We start from the raw sequence: 19,836 nt of genomic DNA on the forward strand, positions 1-19,836 counted from the left end.
AGAAAGATGGAGACTTTACCTCTTTCATGTTTACATGGATGGAGCTGGAACATATTCTTCTTAGTAAAGTATCCCAAGAATGGAAGAAAAAATATCCAATGTACACAGCCCTACTATGAAACTAATTTGGGACTCTCACATGAAAGCTATAACCCAACTACAACTTAACAATAGGGGGAAGTGGGAAAGGGGGGGGTGGGTAGAGGGAGGGGAATCGGTGGGATCACACCTGTGGTGCATATTACAGGGGTATTTGCGAAACTTGGTAAATGTAGAATATAAATGTTTTGGCACAGTAACTGAGACAACGCCGGAAAGGCTATGTTAACCACTGTGATAAAAATGTGTCAAATGGTTTATGAAGTGAGTGTATGATGCCCCATAATCATATCATTGTATACACTTATGATTTAATAAAAAAATTAAAAAAAAAAAAAAAACAAAATGTCCAAATCAATTGTCTCAGTCAGCACCTGTCTCAGGTGGGAGAGTTTAAAAGGTCTCTGGCAACTGGATTGTAGGGTTCTAGTGACTACTCTGATATGGTTTGCTCCAGTTCCATGGACTCAGGAGGACCCACCCAGCAAATATATCAGTCTGGGAAAGTTGATGCCTCCTTCCCCACCTTGCACCTCTGTCACACTCAGTCACTGATAGTCTCACAGGGCTTTGACCCAGTTGCCTGTAGTGAATAGATACTCCAGGGGTTTGCACCTGCCTGAATCACAAGGAAATCTATTTCTGCTCAGCCAGGCCACTGCACTCTGCCTCTATCTAGCAGGGGGTGGTGAGGCCTGACAACCTCGGGCACTTGTTGAAGGCTGGGGAGTGTTCACTCAGTTCCAGCCCCATCCCTGATTGATGTTACTGACATAACAGAACAGAACAGCTTTATGGGAATTTGTTTCTGTCCCTGCTAAATTCCCCTGAAGAAGAGAAGCTGTTTTGCGTTCCCAGAGCCTGCGCCTCAGGCCCTGTCTTTGCTCCTGCGAGTTTGTATTCGGTTACCTGTCAGTTCTAGCCTCCTGTCTTCCTTTGTCTATAGGCTGATGATCGCCTGAGGGCCGGGTGCGTCTTAGGCTCAATAAAGCAGTCCTCACAGTCAGCCCTGCCCTAGGAACTTCTGGGCTCTGCGCGTGCATTTCTAGTCTCTGCGCTCCACCCAGGTCAGTACCGCCTCTGGCAAACCCTTTACACATGGGGCCTGTGTTTCTGTCTCAGACCTGTTCCGTGGTGGTTGCCACCTGAGTAGATGCCTGGCCTCCTCTGGTTGCCCAGGGAGACAGGGGTTGTGGCTTCAGACTATCTGCGAGTGAGCCCTATTGTTGCTAAAACATGGCTGCTGCTTTGCACCTCGGGGCACCGCAGGTCCGGTGTGGTTCCTTCTCAGCTGACTGTCCTCTCCTCAATCCCGTGCCCCAAAGTCAGCCCTGACCAGCTGCAGTTTAGGCCCTGTCCACACCACTCAAAAAATCACCCAAGAATCTGGACTGCTGGGGGACAGGCCTACAGACCTCAGAGTGAGAGTGGAGGGGAATGCTGGGAGCTCATAGTTGCAGGTAGAGAATATTTACAGTTTTATACAGTTTTATGCCTGGCATGAGTACACTGTGGCACCCTAGTAGGGGAGGTAGGTCCAGTTTTTAGAGGGTCTCTCCCGTGGAGTGTTGTGGGAGGACCTTTGAACTATGCTTGTTTGTTTGTGGGGCACTCCGAGCCATTCTCATGGGGGAAGGGACTGCAGTCCGCTTGGTGATGGATTTTGTACCTTTTGTTTGTATCCTTGGGGTCGCAGCTCACCTCGGTGGGGTTAATATGCGTTCTTCAACCTTCTCTCTTGGTGCAGCTCAAATCCACCCGGTTACTTGCTAAATTTCTGTCCTTTAACTCTCCTTCTGGACAGGAGCCTCTGTGGAAAGCTGGCTTCAGTCAGCCATCTTGTCTCTGTCCACCCCCCGCCCCCCAAGTTCATTTTCGGAAGGAAGTTTTTAAAAGAAAGGTTTGCCTCACCTTATCCCTTATTCATGGTCCTTTGGGGAAATATATTTCTTATTTCTTCCCTCATCGAGATGGCAATGACATATTCCCTCATTGCCATGTGTTGTTGTGGTATCATGAAGCCTTTCAATGCCTTATTATACCAGAAACAGATAAACAAGGTCACCAAAAAGATGAACAAGTCTGATTGATTTAAAAAATGCACAAGGAAAAACGGAAAGCTTCATTTCTTTTCAAAGAGCAAACAGAAGTAAGGGAGAAACTATCTGAACCAAGAGGCTCTTTTTCCCTAAGGCCTTTAGATTCTTTCTGGGATCAGAGATGTCAATGGCCTTTCAGGAAACAGACAGTCTAGACTTCTAGAAAGCACTTTCTCCCTTGAAGGGTGAGGGTAGAGGCGGCTGGAATGGGCCCCTTTAAGACTAGGAGGTGGCTGTGGGCATCATGGGGTCTCTCTGCAGCCAGGCCCAGGGGACTGCTCCTGGCTGCGTCCTGTAATCTCCAGAGTTGATGCTCTAAATAGTTTTGTCTGAATTATCTCTAAATCTGTGTCATACCTTCTAGTGAGCCTCCTTCTTCCTACATGGTCTCTTCATTCCTTGACTCTCCACTCTGGCTTTCTTGGGTCATTCCTTCTCCTTCTCAAACAATGAAATAAGCAGTTGACCCCTTCCCCTGATGTGAGATGACACTAACATCCTTAAGTTTTAGCACTTTGAGAGGCCAAGGCAGGTAGATCACCTGAGCTCTGGAGTTTGAGACCAGCCCGAACAAAGTGAGTCTACCAAAAATAGAAAAACGAGCCAGGCATTGTGGCAACACCTGTAGTCCCAGCTACTCAAGAGACTGAGGCAGGAGGATAACTTGCATCTAAGAATCTGAGGTTGCTGTGGGCTGTAATACCATAGCACTCTACAGGGTGCAACAGAGTGAGGCTCTGCCTCAAAAAGAAAAATGAAATAAAAAATAAAGTGGAAATGGCGGCATCTGGTGCCTAGTTCTCAGGAGGCTGAGGCAAGAGGATTGCTTGAGCCCAAGAGTTTGAGGGTGCTGTGAGTTATGACACCAGGGCATTCTACCCAGGGTGACAGAGTGACACACTGTCTCAAAAAAAAAAGTTTTAGATTTTGTAAAAAAATTGCATATATGAATAAATATTCCCTAGTTTTTTTTAAGTTAAAAAAATCTACTTTTTTTTTCAATTATAGAAGGAATTTATTCCTTGTAAAATTGAAAATAAAACCAAACAACTACTGTGTTTGTTGCAGTTTCTTTTAAAAGAAAAACGTTTTCTAATCTTTTTTATTATATAAAAATAGGTATCTTACAAAATTCAGATCATACCAGTATCACAACTTTGTGGCCTGGTTTTTATCTTTTTTTCCTTTCATGTTTTGAAGTGATTGCTGATGGCCGGTAGTCCTCTTTTGTGTGGAGGTGACACAGATCCTCAAGGATTCCCTATTTGGGATATTCAAGGTTTTTTTCTTTTCGTTGGCTGTTTTTAAAACAATGTTGCAATAAGCATTCTTGACATAAATTTCCCTGCTTAGTTGATAATTTTTTTCCCTAAAATCAATTTCTAAAAGTGTAAATGGGCCTGTAATGCTAGTACTCTGGGAGGCCGAGATGGGCGGATTGCTTGACCTCAGGAGTTTGAGACCAGACTGAGTAAGGGCAAGACCCCGTCTCTACCAAAATTAGAAAAATTAGTTGAGTACAATGGCAGCACCTGTGTCCCAGCTACTCAAGAGACTGAGGCAGGAGGATCATTTGAACCTAAGAGACTGAGGTTGCTGTGAGATGTGATGCCATGGCACTCTACCGAGGGCAACAGAGTGAGGCTCTGTCTCCAAAAGAAAAATGAAATAAAAAATAAAGTGTAAATGATGGTTCCTGGGGCCACAATTAAATTGCATAATTAAATTGTGTGTGTCAACTTACTGTCCCACCAGCCAGGGTTATAAACAATTTGTAAAACTCTTAGGTAGGTCCTGAAGTACTTAGCCACCAATGGCCCCCCTGCCAATAGGCTGTGCCAAGTTTCCTTTGGGCCACAAGTTGGACTATGAATCCAGTTATGAAGATACCAGGGAGAGTAAACACAATCTTTTTAACTTAGAATGTATTATTAAAGAACTTTGCCATTTTGCAAAGGATAAAACTAATTAATATATGTTCACTAATTCTATATCGAAAATTATAGGGAAACAAATATTAGCGGTCTTTTGCATCTCCCCAGAAACCAATTTGGACTTAGAGGATTACTCATGGCCACTTGAATCACCTTAACTCAAGAAACCCTTGAACATAGCAGAAATCTGGCACGCTGCCTGGGCCTAGGAATGGTTTTCCAGACTCTCCTAGTTCTCTATCCTACCAGATTCATATCTTGAATCCCCAAGCTCCAATGTGATAGTGTTAGGAGGCGCAGCCTTTGGGATGTGATCTAGTCACGATCCAGTCATGATGAACCAGTATTCCTATGAGAAGAGGCAGAGCTCCCTCTGCCACGTGAAGACACAGCAAGAAGATGGCCACCTGAAGCCAAAAGGAGAGCCCTCCCCAGGAACTGAATTGGCCAGCTTCTTGATATTCAACTTCCATCCTCCAGAACTGAGAAATAAATGTCTGTTGTTTCAGCCCCCCAGTCTGAGTTATTTTGTTATAGCAGACCAGGTTGACTCAGACAAACACTCTGGGGCAGCCTTTCCTGCCTTGCTGTGGGAAATATATTAAACATGTTTATGTTCCTTTCTCTGTCCTGGGAAGTGGAGACACACAGTTGTGGCTGCCCCAGTGGCCTAATCAAAAGGATGTATATCTTTTATTTTCTGTACCTGATGCTATGACATCTGGAAGGGCCTGCCCTTTGGGGACTAGCCAATTCCTAGTGAAGAACTCACTCACAGCATGCTTTCCAAACACAAACCAGTTCATTCAGCACCCACACTCGAATCACCTTTATGGAGCTCCCTCTTGCCCTCTGGGGCACTATCCACCTGCTCCAATCACCCTAGGGTCAGACACCAAACAACTAGGGACAGCCCTGCCCCTCAGAGCCCACTGAAATTATTTAAACTAGGAGGTGACATTATACCTCAAAATGTCTATTAATACAATAGTTTTTAAAACAAAATATTCTCCAATAAGCTGATTGGCTAAAACAGTTTTGCACTCTATCTCCTGCCCCCCTTCCCATGTCATTAAATACGCTGGCCATGTATAGGCCAAGATGAACAGGTGGATACCAGGCAGCAGTGTCAGCAGTGGTCCTTAGAGTGTGGGATGGCTAGTCTTGTGGTCCTTTAGATGTGGGATGGCCAGTCTTTCTACAGCACAGATCCTTGTGTTGTTCACTGAGAACCAGGAACCAGCCTCACCCTCTAGCCTCATCTGTCTCTATTCTCTGTTGACTCTCTGGGCTCCAGTCAAACTGACTTTTTCTCTCATTGCCAAAATCCATCATTTCACCCACGTCTGGGTGTGCCTTTCTCCCTCTCCCTCACCCTCTCCTGGGTGAGCACTTTCCCCCTGACTGCAGGCACCTTCTCTTGCATCTGGCTTACCCGTACCTCCACTCCGAGCATTTGTCCCATGGTGTTATAATTGTCTTCAGAGACAGCTGCAGCAGAGCCAAGGCCTAGAGGTCTTTTTTACCATTTTATCCTCAGAACTTAGTGCCATACCTGGCACATAGCAGTCTCTGCACATACACTTGTGGAACCAATGAACAATCGCATGTGTGAATGCATGAGTGGAAAAGGGAAAAACCATCACCTTTTGCATGAAATACAACTCTTGGTGAATCTCCCAGTCCCTTGATTGCCTTCCTCTCTGACAAGGATATGTCTAATTCTGCAGCTGCATAAATGTGACAATAAATTTGGATAGGTCAGTGCCACTGTGGCTGTGCTCCAGGGACACGAGGACACTAACTAAAGACAGCCCCAGACAGTCCCTGGGCAGACAGATCCTTCCATCTTCCTGATGCACTGGATGTAGATGATGGTTAATTTCATATGTCAGCATGACTGGGTTACAGGGTGCCCAGATTAAGCTTTATTCTGGGTATGTCTGTGTGCATGAGGGTGTTTCCAGTGAGATTAGCATTTGAATGGTGGCCTTCGTAAAGCTGGGGGTCCTCTCCAGTCTAAGCCACTGGAGGCCTGACTAGAACAAAAGGTAGAGAAAGTGTAAGTATCTTTCTAAAAGCTTGTAAATACCATTCTAATAGCATGTCTGTTTGCTTTGGTGGCTGTTTCCTTAGCTGTACAGGAGGACAAAAGCTTGATAACTAGGGTCTGTAAAGAACTCAAATTAATCAACAAAAAAAGACCCAACAATCCCATATATCACTGAGCAAGAGAGATGAATAGTAACTTCTCTAAAGAAGACAGACAAATGGCTAACGAACATAGGAAAAAATGCTCAACGTCCCTAATCATTAGAGAAATGCAAGTCAAAACTACCTTGAGATATCATAACCCTAGTGAGAATGGCCCATATCACAAAGTCTCAAAGCTGCAGATGCTGGTATGGATGTGTTTTTTTCTTTTGTAGAGACAGAGTCTCACTTTATGGCCCTCGGTAGAGTGCCATGGCATCACACAGCTCACAGCAACCTCCAACTCCTGGGCGTAAGCAATTCTCTTGCCTCAACCTCCCGAGTAGCTGGGACTACAGGCGCCCGCCACAACGCCCAGCTATTTTTTGGTTGCAGTTTAGCCGGGGCCGGGTTTTAACCCACCACCCTCGGTATATGGGGCCAGCGCCTTACGGACTGAGCCACAGGCGCCGCCCGCTGGTATGGATGTGGAGAGAAGGGAACTCTTTTACACTGCCGGTGGGACTGCAAACTAACAGAACCTTTTTGGAAGGAAGTATGGAGAATCCTTAAAGTACCCAAATTAGACCTCCAATTTGATCCTGCAATCCCATTACTAGACATCTACCCTGAAGAAATAAAAATCTTTTATCATAAGGACATTTGCACTAGACTATTTATCGCAGCTCAATTTTAATCGCCAATATGTGGAAACACTGTAAATGCCCACCAACCCAGGAATGGATTAACAAATTGTGGTATATGTATACCATGGAATACTATTTAGCCACTAAAAAGATGGAGACTTTACATCTTTTATATTAACCTGGATGGAGGTGGAACACATTCTTCTTAGGAAAGCATCACAAGAATGGAGAAGCAAAAATCCAATGTTATTTTAATATGAAGGCAGTAGATGAGCTAATACAAGGGGGGGTAGGGGAATGTGCAAGTGGGGAGAGGGGAGAGAAGGGAAGGGGGATCATGGTGCATGGCACACCTCTTGGGGGCAAGACACAATTATAAGAGGGACTTTATCTAACAAATGCAATCATTGTAACCTAATTTTTTGTACCCTCAATGAATCCCAAACAATTAAAAAGGAAAAAAAAGGTGATAAAAAGAAATTCACCCTTTTTTTTTTCCCACTTGCCTGTGCTTGAGTTGGCAAGCATGAGAGATGTCATCTTGTCCTGACCTCAGATGGGATTACACCATTAGCCCCCACCTTTCAGGCCTTAGTACTCAGACTGAATGACTTCACTGGTTTTCCTAGGTCTCAAGCTAGCAGGCTGCAGATGGCAAGGACTTTTCAGCTTCTAGAATCACATGAACCAGTTCCTCGTAATAAGTCTCTCTCTACACACACAGACACACACATCTCCTATTGGTTCTCTCTCTTTGGAAAACCCTAATACAGTGTGCTTGGCCATGGCCATAGCAGCTTGGGAAACAGCTGACTTTCCCTGTCGGCTGCTTAGGAAGCAACTTGTTTTCTAGTCTTTGTACAAATGCAAGATACCCAAAAATTACACCAGTAGGCACACAAATCGAGCGCAAATAGGAAACTGGCAGTGCCGCGGCATGTTTCAACATTCTGTTGCATGAATTTACAGTTATGGGAGCAGAGATAATGAAGGTTTACAGGATGTCTCATGTCAGATGTGCTGAGACAGCCAATCATCCCCCTGTAATTACATAACCTTCACTGTGGTCAGTTCCACACCGGATCGCCCAGGACACAGGCCTGCAAGGCAGGTGTGGAAACAAATTAGGAAATCTACAGTAGCAGAGAAGGGGCCTGGCCAAAGGAAACACACTGGCTCTCACTGCCAAGACAGGAAACAGTGAATACCAGCCCTTCCTTTGCCAAACCCAGACACACGCACACTGTCTGTCTACACTGCCTGCAAACTCACTTCTTGCTATCCCAGGAGAGCAAGGGGAAATGCCCCCTTCCTATCCTGTGGTCAGCTTCAGCAGGCTGTTCACTCCTAGGTGTCATGTAGTGGTGACCTACTCGAAAACAGAAATTAGAGCCATAATAGCCAGAGCAATTGTCCAAGGAGGGGCATGACTAGGGATCTGGGACAGGGCACAGCTTCTTCCCTTTCTAAAATGCAACAGAGCTTTATATAAAGGAGGCTAGAAAACAATGATGGAAATCGTGCAGACTTTTAGTAGGAGACCTGCCAATGAAGCACACACCCCTGCCTACGGTGTCACCTGCTCTGACCTACAAGGCAGCTGTCTTGGCTCTGGTCACTTTTAGTCTGGCCCTTGTTTATGAGTCAGCTTTATGCAGATCTTTGCAGGCAAACACGTGTCATGTCATGGATGGGGAAATCTCTGAGCCACTCCTGTTGACAAAGACTGTGTGCTGATTTTGAATTCATTTTCGAGAGCCTGCCTTCGACTATTCCTGGGCTTAGCCCAACGGACGGGACTAAGATGATAAATGGTTGACTTTTAGATGGGCTGACACAGGGTTCTATTTCCTACATTGATATGAATATATAAAGTAGCAATTCTGCTTCTGTATAAAATAACAATGCAGATAGTCTATGTGCACACTTTTGGTAACTAAAACACTATTTAAAAACCATGAAATGGAATATTATTCAGCATCAGAAAGGAAGGACATTCTGGAACCTGCTACAACATGAGTGAATATTGGGGATCTTCTGCCAAATGAACTAAGACGGTCACAAAAGGACAAATACTGAAGTGACTTCACTTCTGTGAGCTACCTAGAATAGTCAGATTCATAGAGACAGGAAGTAGAATGATGGTTGCCAGGGGCTGGGGGAGGGGACAATGAGAAGTTATTGCTTAATAGATACAGAGTTTCTGGTTGGGAGGATTTTGAAAGACAGATGGTGGTGATGTTTGTACCACTGTGTCAATGTATTTATGCCACAGAACTATACATTTAAAAAATGGCTAAAACAGGGCAGCGCCTGTGGCTCAAGGAGTAGGGCGCTGGTCCCATATGCCAGAGGTGGTGGGTTCAAACCTATCCCCGGCCAAAAAAAAAAAAGGTTAAAACTGTTAATTTTATGTTATATATATATATATCTTACCACAATAAAATGTCAAGAAAACTAACATACATGGAAAATGTACGTAAATACAGCCATGTCGGTAATATATGATAACCTGTCTTCACCCCTGCCTCCCCTACCCCCCGCTTTGGACATAAAATCAAGTTTCTGACTATGTTTACTCATAAAGTGAATACATTCTTATAAATTGATTGAAATAAGAGAAATCAAATCTCTTTAAAGTGTGCATTATTTAGTCTTATAAACAACAATCAGGGAAATATGCTCTTGTGCTCTAATTCTTAAGAAAGCAAATGTTTAGGATTTCAGTTATATTTACTTAGCAGCTCCAGTCAATAATTGTCCATAGGTCCCCAGATGTTCTGAAAAACAACTTAGAAATAGATTGTGGGGTTTTACTGTGACGTGCTGGCTGCAGAGGTGTGTAGGGAAGGTGAGTGTGGGCAGACTGACCACCTCAATTCCATCATCGTGCACACCGCTAAGCTAGGTACATCATAGATGTGCGTGGGTGCCCAGACAGCAGCAGGCCCAGGTGAGTCAGTGTGAAGTACGGTGCCTCATCTTAGTTCATGCCCCAGGCGAGCCTGATCCAGCGGAGGCAGGTTATTGAGTCATTTTTCCAATCACAGAACCACCATGAGATCCTGGGAGTGCTCAACACACCCACACCCACCCACAGGACGCATCCATGGGATGCCACACAAGAGACAGCACCTGAGCTTGGTGGGACTGATGGGGCTACCTGGGAGACCCCAGTCCTATAGGGCAGATATTACAGGTTGAGAGCATACCTAATCCCTCACCCTCATTTCTCTTGCTTGGAACAGAAGGTTAACACCAGAAGGAACCTCAGACACTGCCCAGCTCCACCTGTTTATGGGGGAGGTTGCCAAGGTCTGGGTGACATGACTTGTCCAGGACCACAGGGGGGGCGTGTCCTGACCCGGGGAGACCCAGACTTCCCCATACCCCCCACATTGAGAAATATGATTTGACTTCTCAATTCACACTTGGCTGTTGAGTTGTGTGTGTTGCTAACCCCTTCTTCCCACGTGACCTCATGTAACTAATTTACGACTCTGGACTGCAGGCTGAATTATGGCTGTTTGTTTCCCTTCCCTGGCTGCAAGTTAAGGAAAAGCAGTCTTCATTAATTCAAGCGCTTATCTCCCAACAACTGTTCACAAGTCTTTGGACATTGCTGTAGCCATTCAGCTTTTTTGAGAAGGTGAAAGGGCCTCTAGTCCATATGGTCTAGATTCTTATACATTTTCATTTCAAATGCTAAGGTTAACAGATGTTCTGAGAGCAAACGGGGTGTTAGTTAATATTTAATTACTCCTAATACGAGTCACAGCCCATTTAACTGAGTCCTACGCCAGTCTCTGCCTCCACCGGCATACACATTTAGGACATCAATTTACACTCTCTTCCCACCCCCCCAGGCCTTGTACCCTGCCTTTGTGCTAGTCTCACAATTCAGTCCGGTGCTCCGACACCACTTCACATTCAGTCAGCTGTATCCATCTAAATCTGTGGTTCTCAACCTGTGGGTCATGACCCACAGGAACTGTATTAAAGGGCCACAGCATTAGGAAGGTTGAGAACCAGTGATCTAAATGGACCCCTCCTCAGTTCCTTGTTTTCTAATATGCTAATGGACCTCCAGATACCAATGATGTAAAAATGAGAAAACAATTTTATAGTTGCCAATGCATGCTTAATCGTTTGAACATAGTCAGCTCCAAGTTGGTTTCTGGTTACCTCACTTAGGGTGGGTTAAGTACCAGGTGGAGGATCTGCAGGTGGGAAACATAGCCCTGGCTTGTTGCCCACTCAGACTCTAAAAAAATATCACCTGAAGCCAGGCGTGGTGGCTCATGCCTGTAATCCTAGCACTCTGGAAGGCTGAGGCAGGTGGGTTGTCCGAGCTCAGGAGTTTAAGACCCGAGCAAAAGTGAGAAAATGTCTCTACTATAAATAGAAGAATTAGCTGGATGTGGTGGTGCACACCTGTATTCCCAGCTACTTGGGAGACGGAGACAAGAGGATGGCTTAAGCTCGAGTCTGAGGTTGCTGTGAGCTATGATGATCTATGATGATGCTAGGGCACTCTACCTAGGGTGACAGAGTAAGACTCTGTCTCAAAAAAAAAAAAAAAAAAAATCACCCAAACCAACTTTGCCTCTGTTTCTTCCATTTGAAATGTGGATGAGTTGGGACGCTTGACTTCTACTCACACACAGTTGGAATGTGGAGTAAGGCTGGCTGGAGTAGTCGGGGGACATCACCTGTGTAGACACGGCCCTTTCCTTGGGGGTAGACCACTACAGACCAGGAAGGAAAGAGCAGGAGAAAGTGCTTTGAAATCTCACGGGAGGGCTCAGAGACCTGACCTAAACGATGTCCTAGGGGACGAGGCAAAATTTAAAATCTTTAAAAAAGAAAAAAAGAGTCATATTCCTTAAATACGTTCAGGGTTAGAAATCCAAGAGCAGCAGGCTTATTTAAGGGCATTTAGCCAGAAGGTGAAGTATGTTAAGAAGTAATCAGAAACCTCCCTGGTTCAATCCCTCAGCACGTGATTAATCTGAAGGCAACAAATGTCAAGGATTGCCCTAAACATACGCAGGAGACAGGTTCAGAAGCAGATAGGTTAAAATTTGGTACAGTAACAAATAGACTTTAAGGGACAGGTGTCACGAAGAGCCAGGAGGTGCGGATTCTAGGACTCCCTAGACTAGGTATGATGTTGAGCGGAAACCTGCACTCCACCAAGATGGTTTTTATTTGACAAAAAAATTACAGAAAGAACAAATAACTAAAAGAATTTTAATAAAATCAACAAGTTTACATTTGTACATCTTGTGTATTTGGGACCCAATTGGAGCGAGATAAAGTTGCAGGGACAAAGGTTTCTATGGGAGAGAGAGCAAAAAGTAAGAGCCACTCAATGCGTCTTAACAGGCGTCCACTGAATGGTGCCAGGCCATGGCTCCCTGCCCACAATCCCGAGGTGAGCGAGTGTATTTAGCAAGCCCAGCAGCAGGAGCCATGCACCCCAGTGCACAGGACACTCCTACATTAATCCTTGATAGGCAACAGCAGATAAACAGTTCATAAAACCAAATGGTACTGCCCACGGAAGGTGAATGTAAACTGAATTCAGTTCATGCTGTTTTAACTAGAATGGTTACACTGAACCTAATGAGGGAGAAAAGGCCTGAGTGGTGGTTCTAATTGCTCTATTCAACTGCACAGTCACAAATCAGCAGGCCTGTTAGAAAGAACCATATATTTCTCTTAAAAATACGATTTCAGAAAAGGGCTTGTAGGAGTGAAAGGTTAGAGAAAGGTATGGTTTTTAACATACCGGATAATTCTGCATATTGTCATAGAATTCTGCTTGTGCTAAAAGATTTAGTAGAGATGGAAAACTGCTCGGCTTTAATCTCCACTATTCTAAAGGATGACAAATGTTCCAAAATATTGATCAGCGTTCAGAGAAAAGAGACTAGTGTCCCCAAGTCAGGAATGAGCAATCACAGAGTTTTTTCAAGACTTTACCCATTTTGTGTACAGAGGAAACAGTGCTTTTTAGAGTGCAATATTGCATACATGGGTAACTCGTTCTTTGAGAAATATAAACTCAAATTCACAAGTTGTATTGATAATATACACAATAATATGACCATTCTTTAAGAGTTACCCACAGGGTAAAACTCACGACCAGGCTCTGAGTGCATACCAATGGATACAGCATACATGTGAGCTACAAGGAGAATTTCTTCATCATTTATTCTTTATATAATTGAAACATAGTTAGGAAAAAATGGTGCTAATTTCCTCCCCCCACCTCAAACAACACATGGATGCTTTTGTACCTTGGCCCAACTGGAATCACGAAATGAAAAAAAAAAAAATACGCTGACCATTATTAGTACAGGAAAGATTTTTTTAAAGGACAGAGGATGAGCTAGCTCCTTATCCCACCTTGGGCTGATACAGAGAGGGGGTGTTCCAGGGTCCTCTCTTGTCCTGGTACAAACTAACACCTGTCTTCCAAGCATTATGGTAAGGGGTGCACTGTCTTTACTGTTAGTTCCTAAGAGAATCAATAACCACAATGAAGAAATTCAAAAGAGGGGGATGAAGTGACAACAACTCCAGCTTGATGGAGTTGACTCCTTTGTGTTTCTGTGTAAAGTCATGACTTCGTATGACTTCACATAGAAACACAAAGGGAATCCCCAGACGACTGTTAGGATGAGAGGCATTTTCTGCATGTTCAGAAAACCGCAGAGCAGGCACTTAAAGTGCTGGAGGGTAAAGCAGCCTGACTGGACATCCTCGTAAGGGTGTGCGGGGCAAACGTACCCTCCAGGGTACCCAGGGCCTGCCCTCCTAAAAAGTGCCAGGGGAAAGCCGGCCTCTCCTGGAACGAACGCTCAGTTTGTGCTCATCACATTTCCCTTTTAATCTCCCAAATATTCATTAGGAGGTACATTCTAATGAAAGAAAATATTCCTAATGAATAGGACAGATGAATTTTTCTAAACAATAGAAAAATTACAATGATCAGACAAATTTAAATGTTTAGACAAACATGTTAATCATGGAGTTTCAGATCAGCAGATAACGGAGAGGAAAGGAACACATACCTGGGCCCTCACTGACCATGACATTCTCCTTTCTGCCACCTTCTTTAAGGTCGGCTTTCTCGGTTCCTAAATAGATTTTCACTTGCTAGGCAGCCAGAAGCATATGAATTTACCCTAAAGTGAGTGCTTGGGTAAACAAGGCAAAATCTTTTGGCGAGTGAGAGCCAGAAGGGAAGAAAGGAACCAGATCCTTCCCCAAGATCAGCTGTTTCTAAGGGCAAAGGCAGGGCCCCTAGGTTACCCTGGGAAAAAGAATCACCTTATGGATGGAGAACGCACCTCTGTTGGAATGCAAGGCTGCCCACCACAGGTCCCTGTGCTCTGGTCACTTGCCCAGGCAGGAGAGGGCTTCACTTCATACCACACTGAAGCAGATGTGTGTCTAGAAATGGAGGGGCTGGGGTGGCGTAAACCCCTCATCTGTGTCTGGATTATACAGGGAAGACTCACTTTCTTTCGAAGTAGACTTTTGTTTTGGATTACTAACTATGTTCCTGGACAGGTGAACTCTTGCATGTCTCTATTTGGGGGATTTTCAGGGATTTTCCATGTACATTCACAGAGAGTAGTCAGAAGTGAAAAGTCCTTGTTTCACGTGGACAAAGGCACCCAGATGTATTCCCTTCGTCCTGGTGGACACAGAGGGCCTGGCTGTCTGCTCTTTCTTTGCATCCAGCAGGCTTGGTAAAGGACTTGGAATTCCCCTTGTGCCTTCAGGCCAAGTTTTTTTTCAAGTCCGGGTGCCAGGGCTGGGTGAGCTGGGGTTCGTGTGTCTGCTGGCAGCACAGTGCGTGTGCACGAGACCACCATTTGGATATCTAACAAACACAGGCTCACAAAAGGGATTTTGGCACATCTGGCAAAGCTTTTTGTCTGACAGCCGAACTGAGCTTCCTTTCAACTTCATCTGCAAAGAGAAAGAAAGACTGAGAATTCTGTTGCATATAATTAAGTAGTGACTTTCTGGTTTTTGAGAGTTGACATACTTTACCTCATGCATTATTATTACTGATGAGGATTATTTTAATATTATCTTGAAACAAACTATTAAAGGCAAAAATAATCACACAGTCTGAAAGCTGCAGATGTGGAGAGAAGGAAACACTGGTGGTGGGACTGCAGACTAGTACTTCTTTGAAAAGAAGTATGGAGAATCGTCAAACAAATCAAAATAGACCTTCCATTTGACCCTGCAATCTCATTACTAGGCATCTACCCAGAAGCAAAAAAAAAAAATCATTTTATCATAAGGACATTTGCACTAGATTGTTTATCACAGCTCAATTTACAATCACCAAGATACGGAAACAACCTAAATGCCCACCAACCCAGGAATGAATTAACAAGCTGTGGTAAATGTATACCATGGAATACTATTCAGCCATTAAAAGAGATGAGACTTCACTTCTTTTGTATTAACCTGGATGGAGTTAAAACACATTCTTCTTAGTAAAGTATCACAAGAATGGAGAAGCAAGAATCCCATGTACTCAATTCTAAAACGAAGCCAGTAGATAACTAATACCCACACAAAAGAAAAACTCAATTCATATCAAGTTAGTGGAGGGGGGAGGGGAAAGGGAGAAGAGTAAGAGAGTGGGGGGAATGGTGGGCTCCCACCTAATGGGCACGGTGTAAGGGCATATGGCACACCTCCTGCATGTGGGACGCAATTACAACAGGGACTTTCCCTAACAAATGCAAACATTGTAACCTAATTGTTCGCACCCTCATATTAATCTGAAATTTAAAAAAAGATGAAAATAAAACTAGTCTTACTAACTAGAGAAGTAAAAGAACTATAAAACAGCTTTTCTTATTTTACAAAAGTAATGGATGCTTGCCTGGACAAGGCATTTCTATACAAGATCCTCTCTCTAATATTCCCTGAGCTCTGATCATTTCAGTCGAGGCCTGTTACAAAGTCATGAATGTTAGTGCTTAATAGGACCATATAAGTTATCTAATTCCATAGTTTCTTCATTTGCAAATAAGAAAATTAAGGTACAAATAAGGGACATAGTCAAAGTTGCACCGTCAATGTGGCACATTCCAGACTGGTTCTAGGAAACAGAATTCCATTTCTTTAGAAGTAACTAATGAAACTGAGCCATAATGTCATCAGCCCCTGTCTGATAAACAGGACTTGAGTCTCACAAGTTACAAAGTCTTTCTGCACCATTCACTTGGGTCAACCCAGGCAAGCCCATCTACTGACAGGGTCAAGCAGCAACTCAGTGAATTCATCCTGCACTTATTAGTTGCATCAGTCTTTCAACAAACATTGATTAGCCATCTTCAACATGACAACCTTGGCCCTAGGAATATTGATCTGGAGATAAATGCAGTTCCCAGCCCTCAAAGAACCCAAAGTCTCATAGCAAAGGAAGACAATTGTGATGGCATGCAGAAGGTGTACAAATGGGCAAAAGAGAAGGTGATCAATCTGTTAGGGGTGTGAGATGGTTTCACTGAGGAAAAAAACACTTAGGCTGGATTCAGAGTGGGCCGTTGTCAGGCACAAAAACAAAAGGTAAGAGTATGTCAGTCAGTGGGAACAGCGTGCACAGAAGGGAAGTTGTACGAAAAGTGTGTCACGTCTGGGAAGTTCTTGCCACTAAAGCCAGCACACATGCTGAGAAGCAGAGAGACATGGGGAGAGAAGGGCCTCGGGAGGTGCGACTAGCCACAGGGAGCAGCCACCGCCTGGATGTGGGAGGCGATACAGTGGATTCTGCTCTGGAAAGAACGCTCTGCCAGCCACATGGAACACAGGCCACACAAGAAAGAATTCTCCAGAGGGGGAAGACGGGGGACCAGGAGTGTGCAGTTCTGTATTGGCCTGGGAGGCACTTCTGAGCTCTTCCGTTTATTAACTGTGTGACTCCTCTCTGCCTCAGTTTCCTCTCCTGAGCATTGGGGATGATAATAGTAGGTACTGCATAAAACTGGTATGATGATGAAATGGTAGCAGGCGGGAAAGTGCTGGCTAAGGGTTGGCAGTTGCCACACTGTCTGCATCAGTGGCCAAAACAGAAGAACAAGTGCACCCATGTCACACCTGCCAGCCCAGCCTCCATTCTGCTGCCACAGACTCAGCTTCTATAGAAGATCGAATGTTGATGTGTTGAAGTCAGAGAGATAGAAAGAAAAACCAAGAAAGATTGTTTTTCGATACGTAAAATCTGTCTTCAATAAAACATCGACTGACCAAGAAGCTAGCTCATCCTGAAGGGCCGGGCACTCACCTTGTCGCAGGTGTAGATTAAGTTTTCTGACTTGGCCAGGCCCACGGCTACCTGCATGGTCCTCCTGGCATGGACGCTGTTTCTCATGGCCCCCGTCAGGAACGGACAAAGAAGCTGCACAGACCATGTGTCAGGCAGCAGCTGCAGCACCTGGGCCGCATTGAACTCTGTGGCGTGGCGGTTCAGCAGGTCCATGGCGGCCACGGTCAGCTCATGGGCGGAGGGCCCGGCGCGGAGGTAAATGGAGAGCAGTGTGTGGAAGAGGCCCTGACGGCGGGATGGGTCCCGGCCCTCGGAGCACCACAGGCAGTAGTCCTCGGCCGCAGAGAAGTCCTTCAGCTCGTGCACCAGGATGTGCAGGGCCTTGTCGTCCTCACCCAGCTTCCCGTGAAGGATGGCGCGCTCCATGGGCAGGCCTGCGCCCTGGATCTTCTCTGGGAGATGGAACCCACAACCATAAACAGGCAGGGCCTGGGGCTGTGGGGCCCACCACATGCCCATCCAGCGCGACTGCTCTGAGTTTCAAAAAAGACAAACCAACCCAGCCACCCAGATGACTGAGATGAGGTTGTCCGTGACACTGAACAGTATCTTTGACCAAGACAGAAGAACGCTATATTCCCTAACATCCCTTCCAAGAGGCATGCTGAACCTCTTTATTCCAATTTGAAGTATGTATTTCACTGTAAGAAATACAGGCTTATACTACTAAAAATACATATCTACATGACTTGATAAAAGGTTGAAAAAAAAGGCTTTTTATGTTGATATTTCTCCTAGAATTTAGCCTCCAGCTCATAAGGAAAATGACATAACCCACAGAATCATCAGTCCTGCCCAAAGCACTGCCCTTCCAGGGCTGTGTCTCACTGATAGTCACCTGTTTCCCACCCCATCTGTACACTAGGAAGCGATAATAAGATCATCAGCTCAGCTCTCCTCCTACTGGGAAGGGGTATTCCAAGGACAACTCTCAGTTTCCAGCTATGGTTAATACTCAGTTATAGGCATTTCATTTGGGGCTTGGCTACATGGGGCTGCCCTCAGGCCTGATGACCATGGCAGAAACACCCAAAAACACAAGCTTAAGTACTCATCAGTTGATAAAAATGTTGTGACCAGAGGTTTTCAGGAATGTAACCCGTATTTCCATTAGTAACAACAGTTCAGTAAATTCAGTGTTTATGGACACTTTATAGAATGTCAATTACTGTGAATAATGAATATAAGAAAAATGTGTCACTAACCCCAGTGAGTACAAGTCCAGAAATTCTATAACATCAAATGCAATAAGAAACTAGGTAGTTGATTCTATCAGGAGTGAGCATCGGGCTGCTCAGTGGCACATTACACACACAGTACAGAAACTATGGTCTCTACACCCCGAAGAATTGCAAAAATGATCCCTCCCAAGATACCTACGCTACCTTCCTCCAGCCGCTTGAGAAGCCTCAAGTCTTGAGCAGTCCATGAGTGGGCCGCTGGGACAGAGCCAGCTGACAAAGCACTGATGGGCTATTAAAGCCATCAGAACAAATTTTGACTTAGTGCTTTGAAGCTGAGTACAGAAGGCTGAAAAGGTATGGTCAAGAGGGCGGCGCCCATAGCTCAATGAGTAGGGCGTCAGCCACATACACCAAGGCTGGGAGGTTTGAGCTTGGCCCGGGCCAGCTAAACAACAATGACAACTGCAGCCAAAAAATGGCCCGCTGTTGTGGCAGGCGCCTGTAGTCCCAGCTACTTGGGAGGCTGAAGCAAGAGAATCATTAAGCCCAAGAGTTGGAGGTTTCTGTGAGCTGTGATGCCATGGCACTCTACGGAGGGCAATATAGTGAGACTCTGCCTCAAAATAAATAAATAAATAAATAAAAAAGGTATGGTCAAGAGACACGCAGACATCCCACACCTACTAGGGCAGGTCACTGAAAGGGCACTGTGCACCTGCAGAGGGTGGGAGCAACAAGAAGCCCACGGCTCCCTCCAGAAAGGCCGACCCTGTCAAAAGAGGGTGAAAGAATCAACCCCCAGAAACAAAACCAGGAGCTATGCCAAAGCCTTTCTCTCTGATTCCCTCCACTCCCTGGAGAGAAGTTTCTAAAGGGAGAGAATATTGAAATCCTCCTCACCTATCAAGAAGTGGACTCGGTACAAATCAGACTTCTGCAGGAGATGCCGCAGTTTGGCCTGCGTCTCGGTGGCTTCTGCACCCTGGCTGCTGGTGGGGGTCCTCTGCTGCAGCACCTCTTCCAGGTAGAGGAGCGCTAAGTGTGTGTGATACTCTTCTTTCTGTAGGAAATGGGGAATCCAAGGAAACAGACAGTGTTTGCAAGTGGGAAGCCCGGAGCTCTCATTCACCAGCCAGGGCTGCTGAGATGGGAGATGAGCTGGGCAGGTGCTCCTTGCTGGATGAAAAACCTCTCAGAAATCACAAGACAGAGAAAACGAGTTTAATATCTATGGGGAATATTAAAAAAAAGGGTTCCATCTCATTTTGAGACATAGGGGACATAGGATTTAGGTATTCTTTTTTTTTT

The 19,836-nt window shown here is 45.0% G+C and overlaps 1 protein-coding gene across 6 annotated transcripts in view; it reads right to left on the reverse strand.

Annotated features, from left to right (window-relative positions):
• Positions 1–12,154: 12,154 nt before the first annotated feature.
• TGFBRAP1 (transforming growth factor beta receptor associated protein 1) overlaps positions 12,155–19,836 on the reverse strand; it is a 68,086-nt gene continuing 60,404 nt past the window's right edge. For all 6 annotated transcript variants that reach the window (XM_053588920.1, XM_053588922.1, XM_053588919.1 and 3 more), the window contains 3 exons: positions 19,429–19,588; positions 17,303–17,736; positions 12,155–14,961 (listed from right to left, as the gene is read on the reverse strand). In XM_053588920.1, the coding sequence (XP_053444895.1) occupies positions 14,785–14,961; positions 17,303–17,736; positions 19,429–19,588 (771 nt within the window). In that variant the 3' untranslated portion in view covers positions 12,155–14,784. The remainder of the gene's footprint in view (positions 14,962–17,302; positions 17,737–19,428; positions 19,589–19,836) is intronic.

Source organism: Nycticebus coucang, chromosome 4 (genome assembly GCF_027406575.1).
Source record: "Nycticebus coucang isolate mNycCou1 chromosome 4, mNycCou1.pri, whole genome shotgun sequence".
In the NCBI taxonomy this organism is placed as follows: Eukaryota; Metazoa; Chordata; class Mammalia; order Primates; family Lorisidae; genus Nycticebus; species Nycticebus coucang.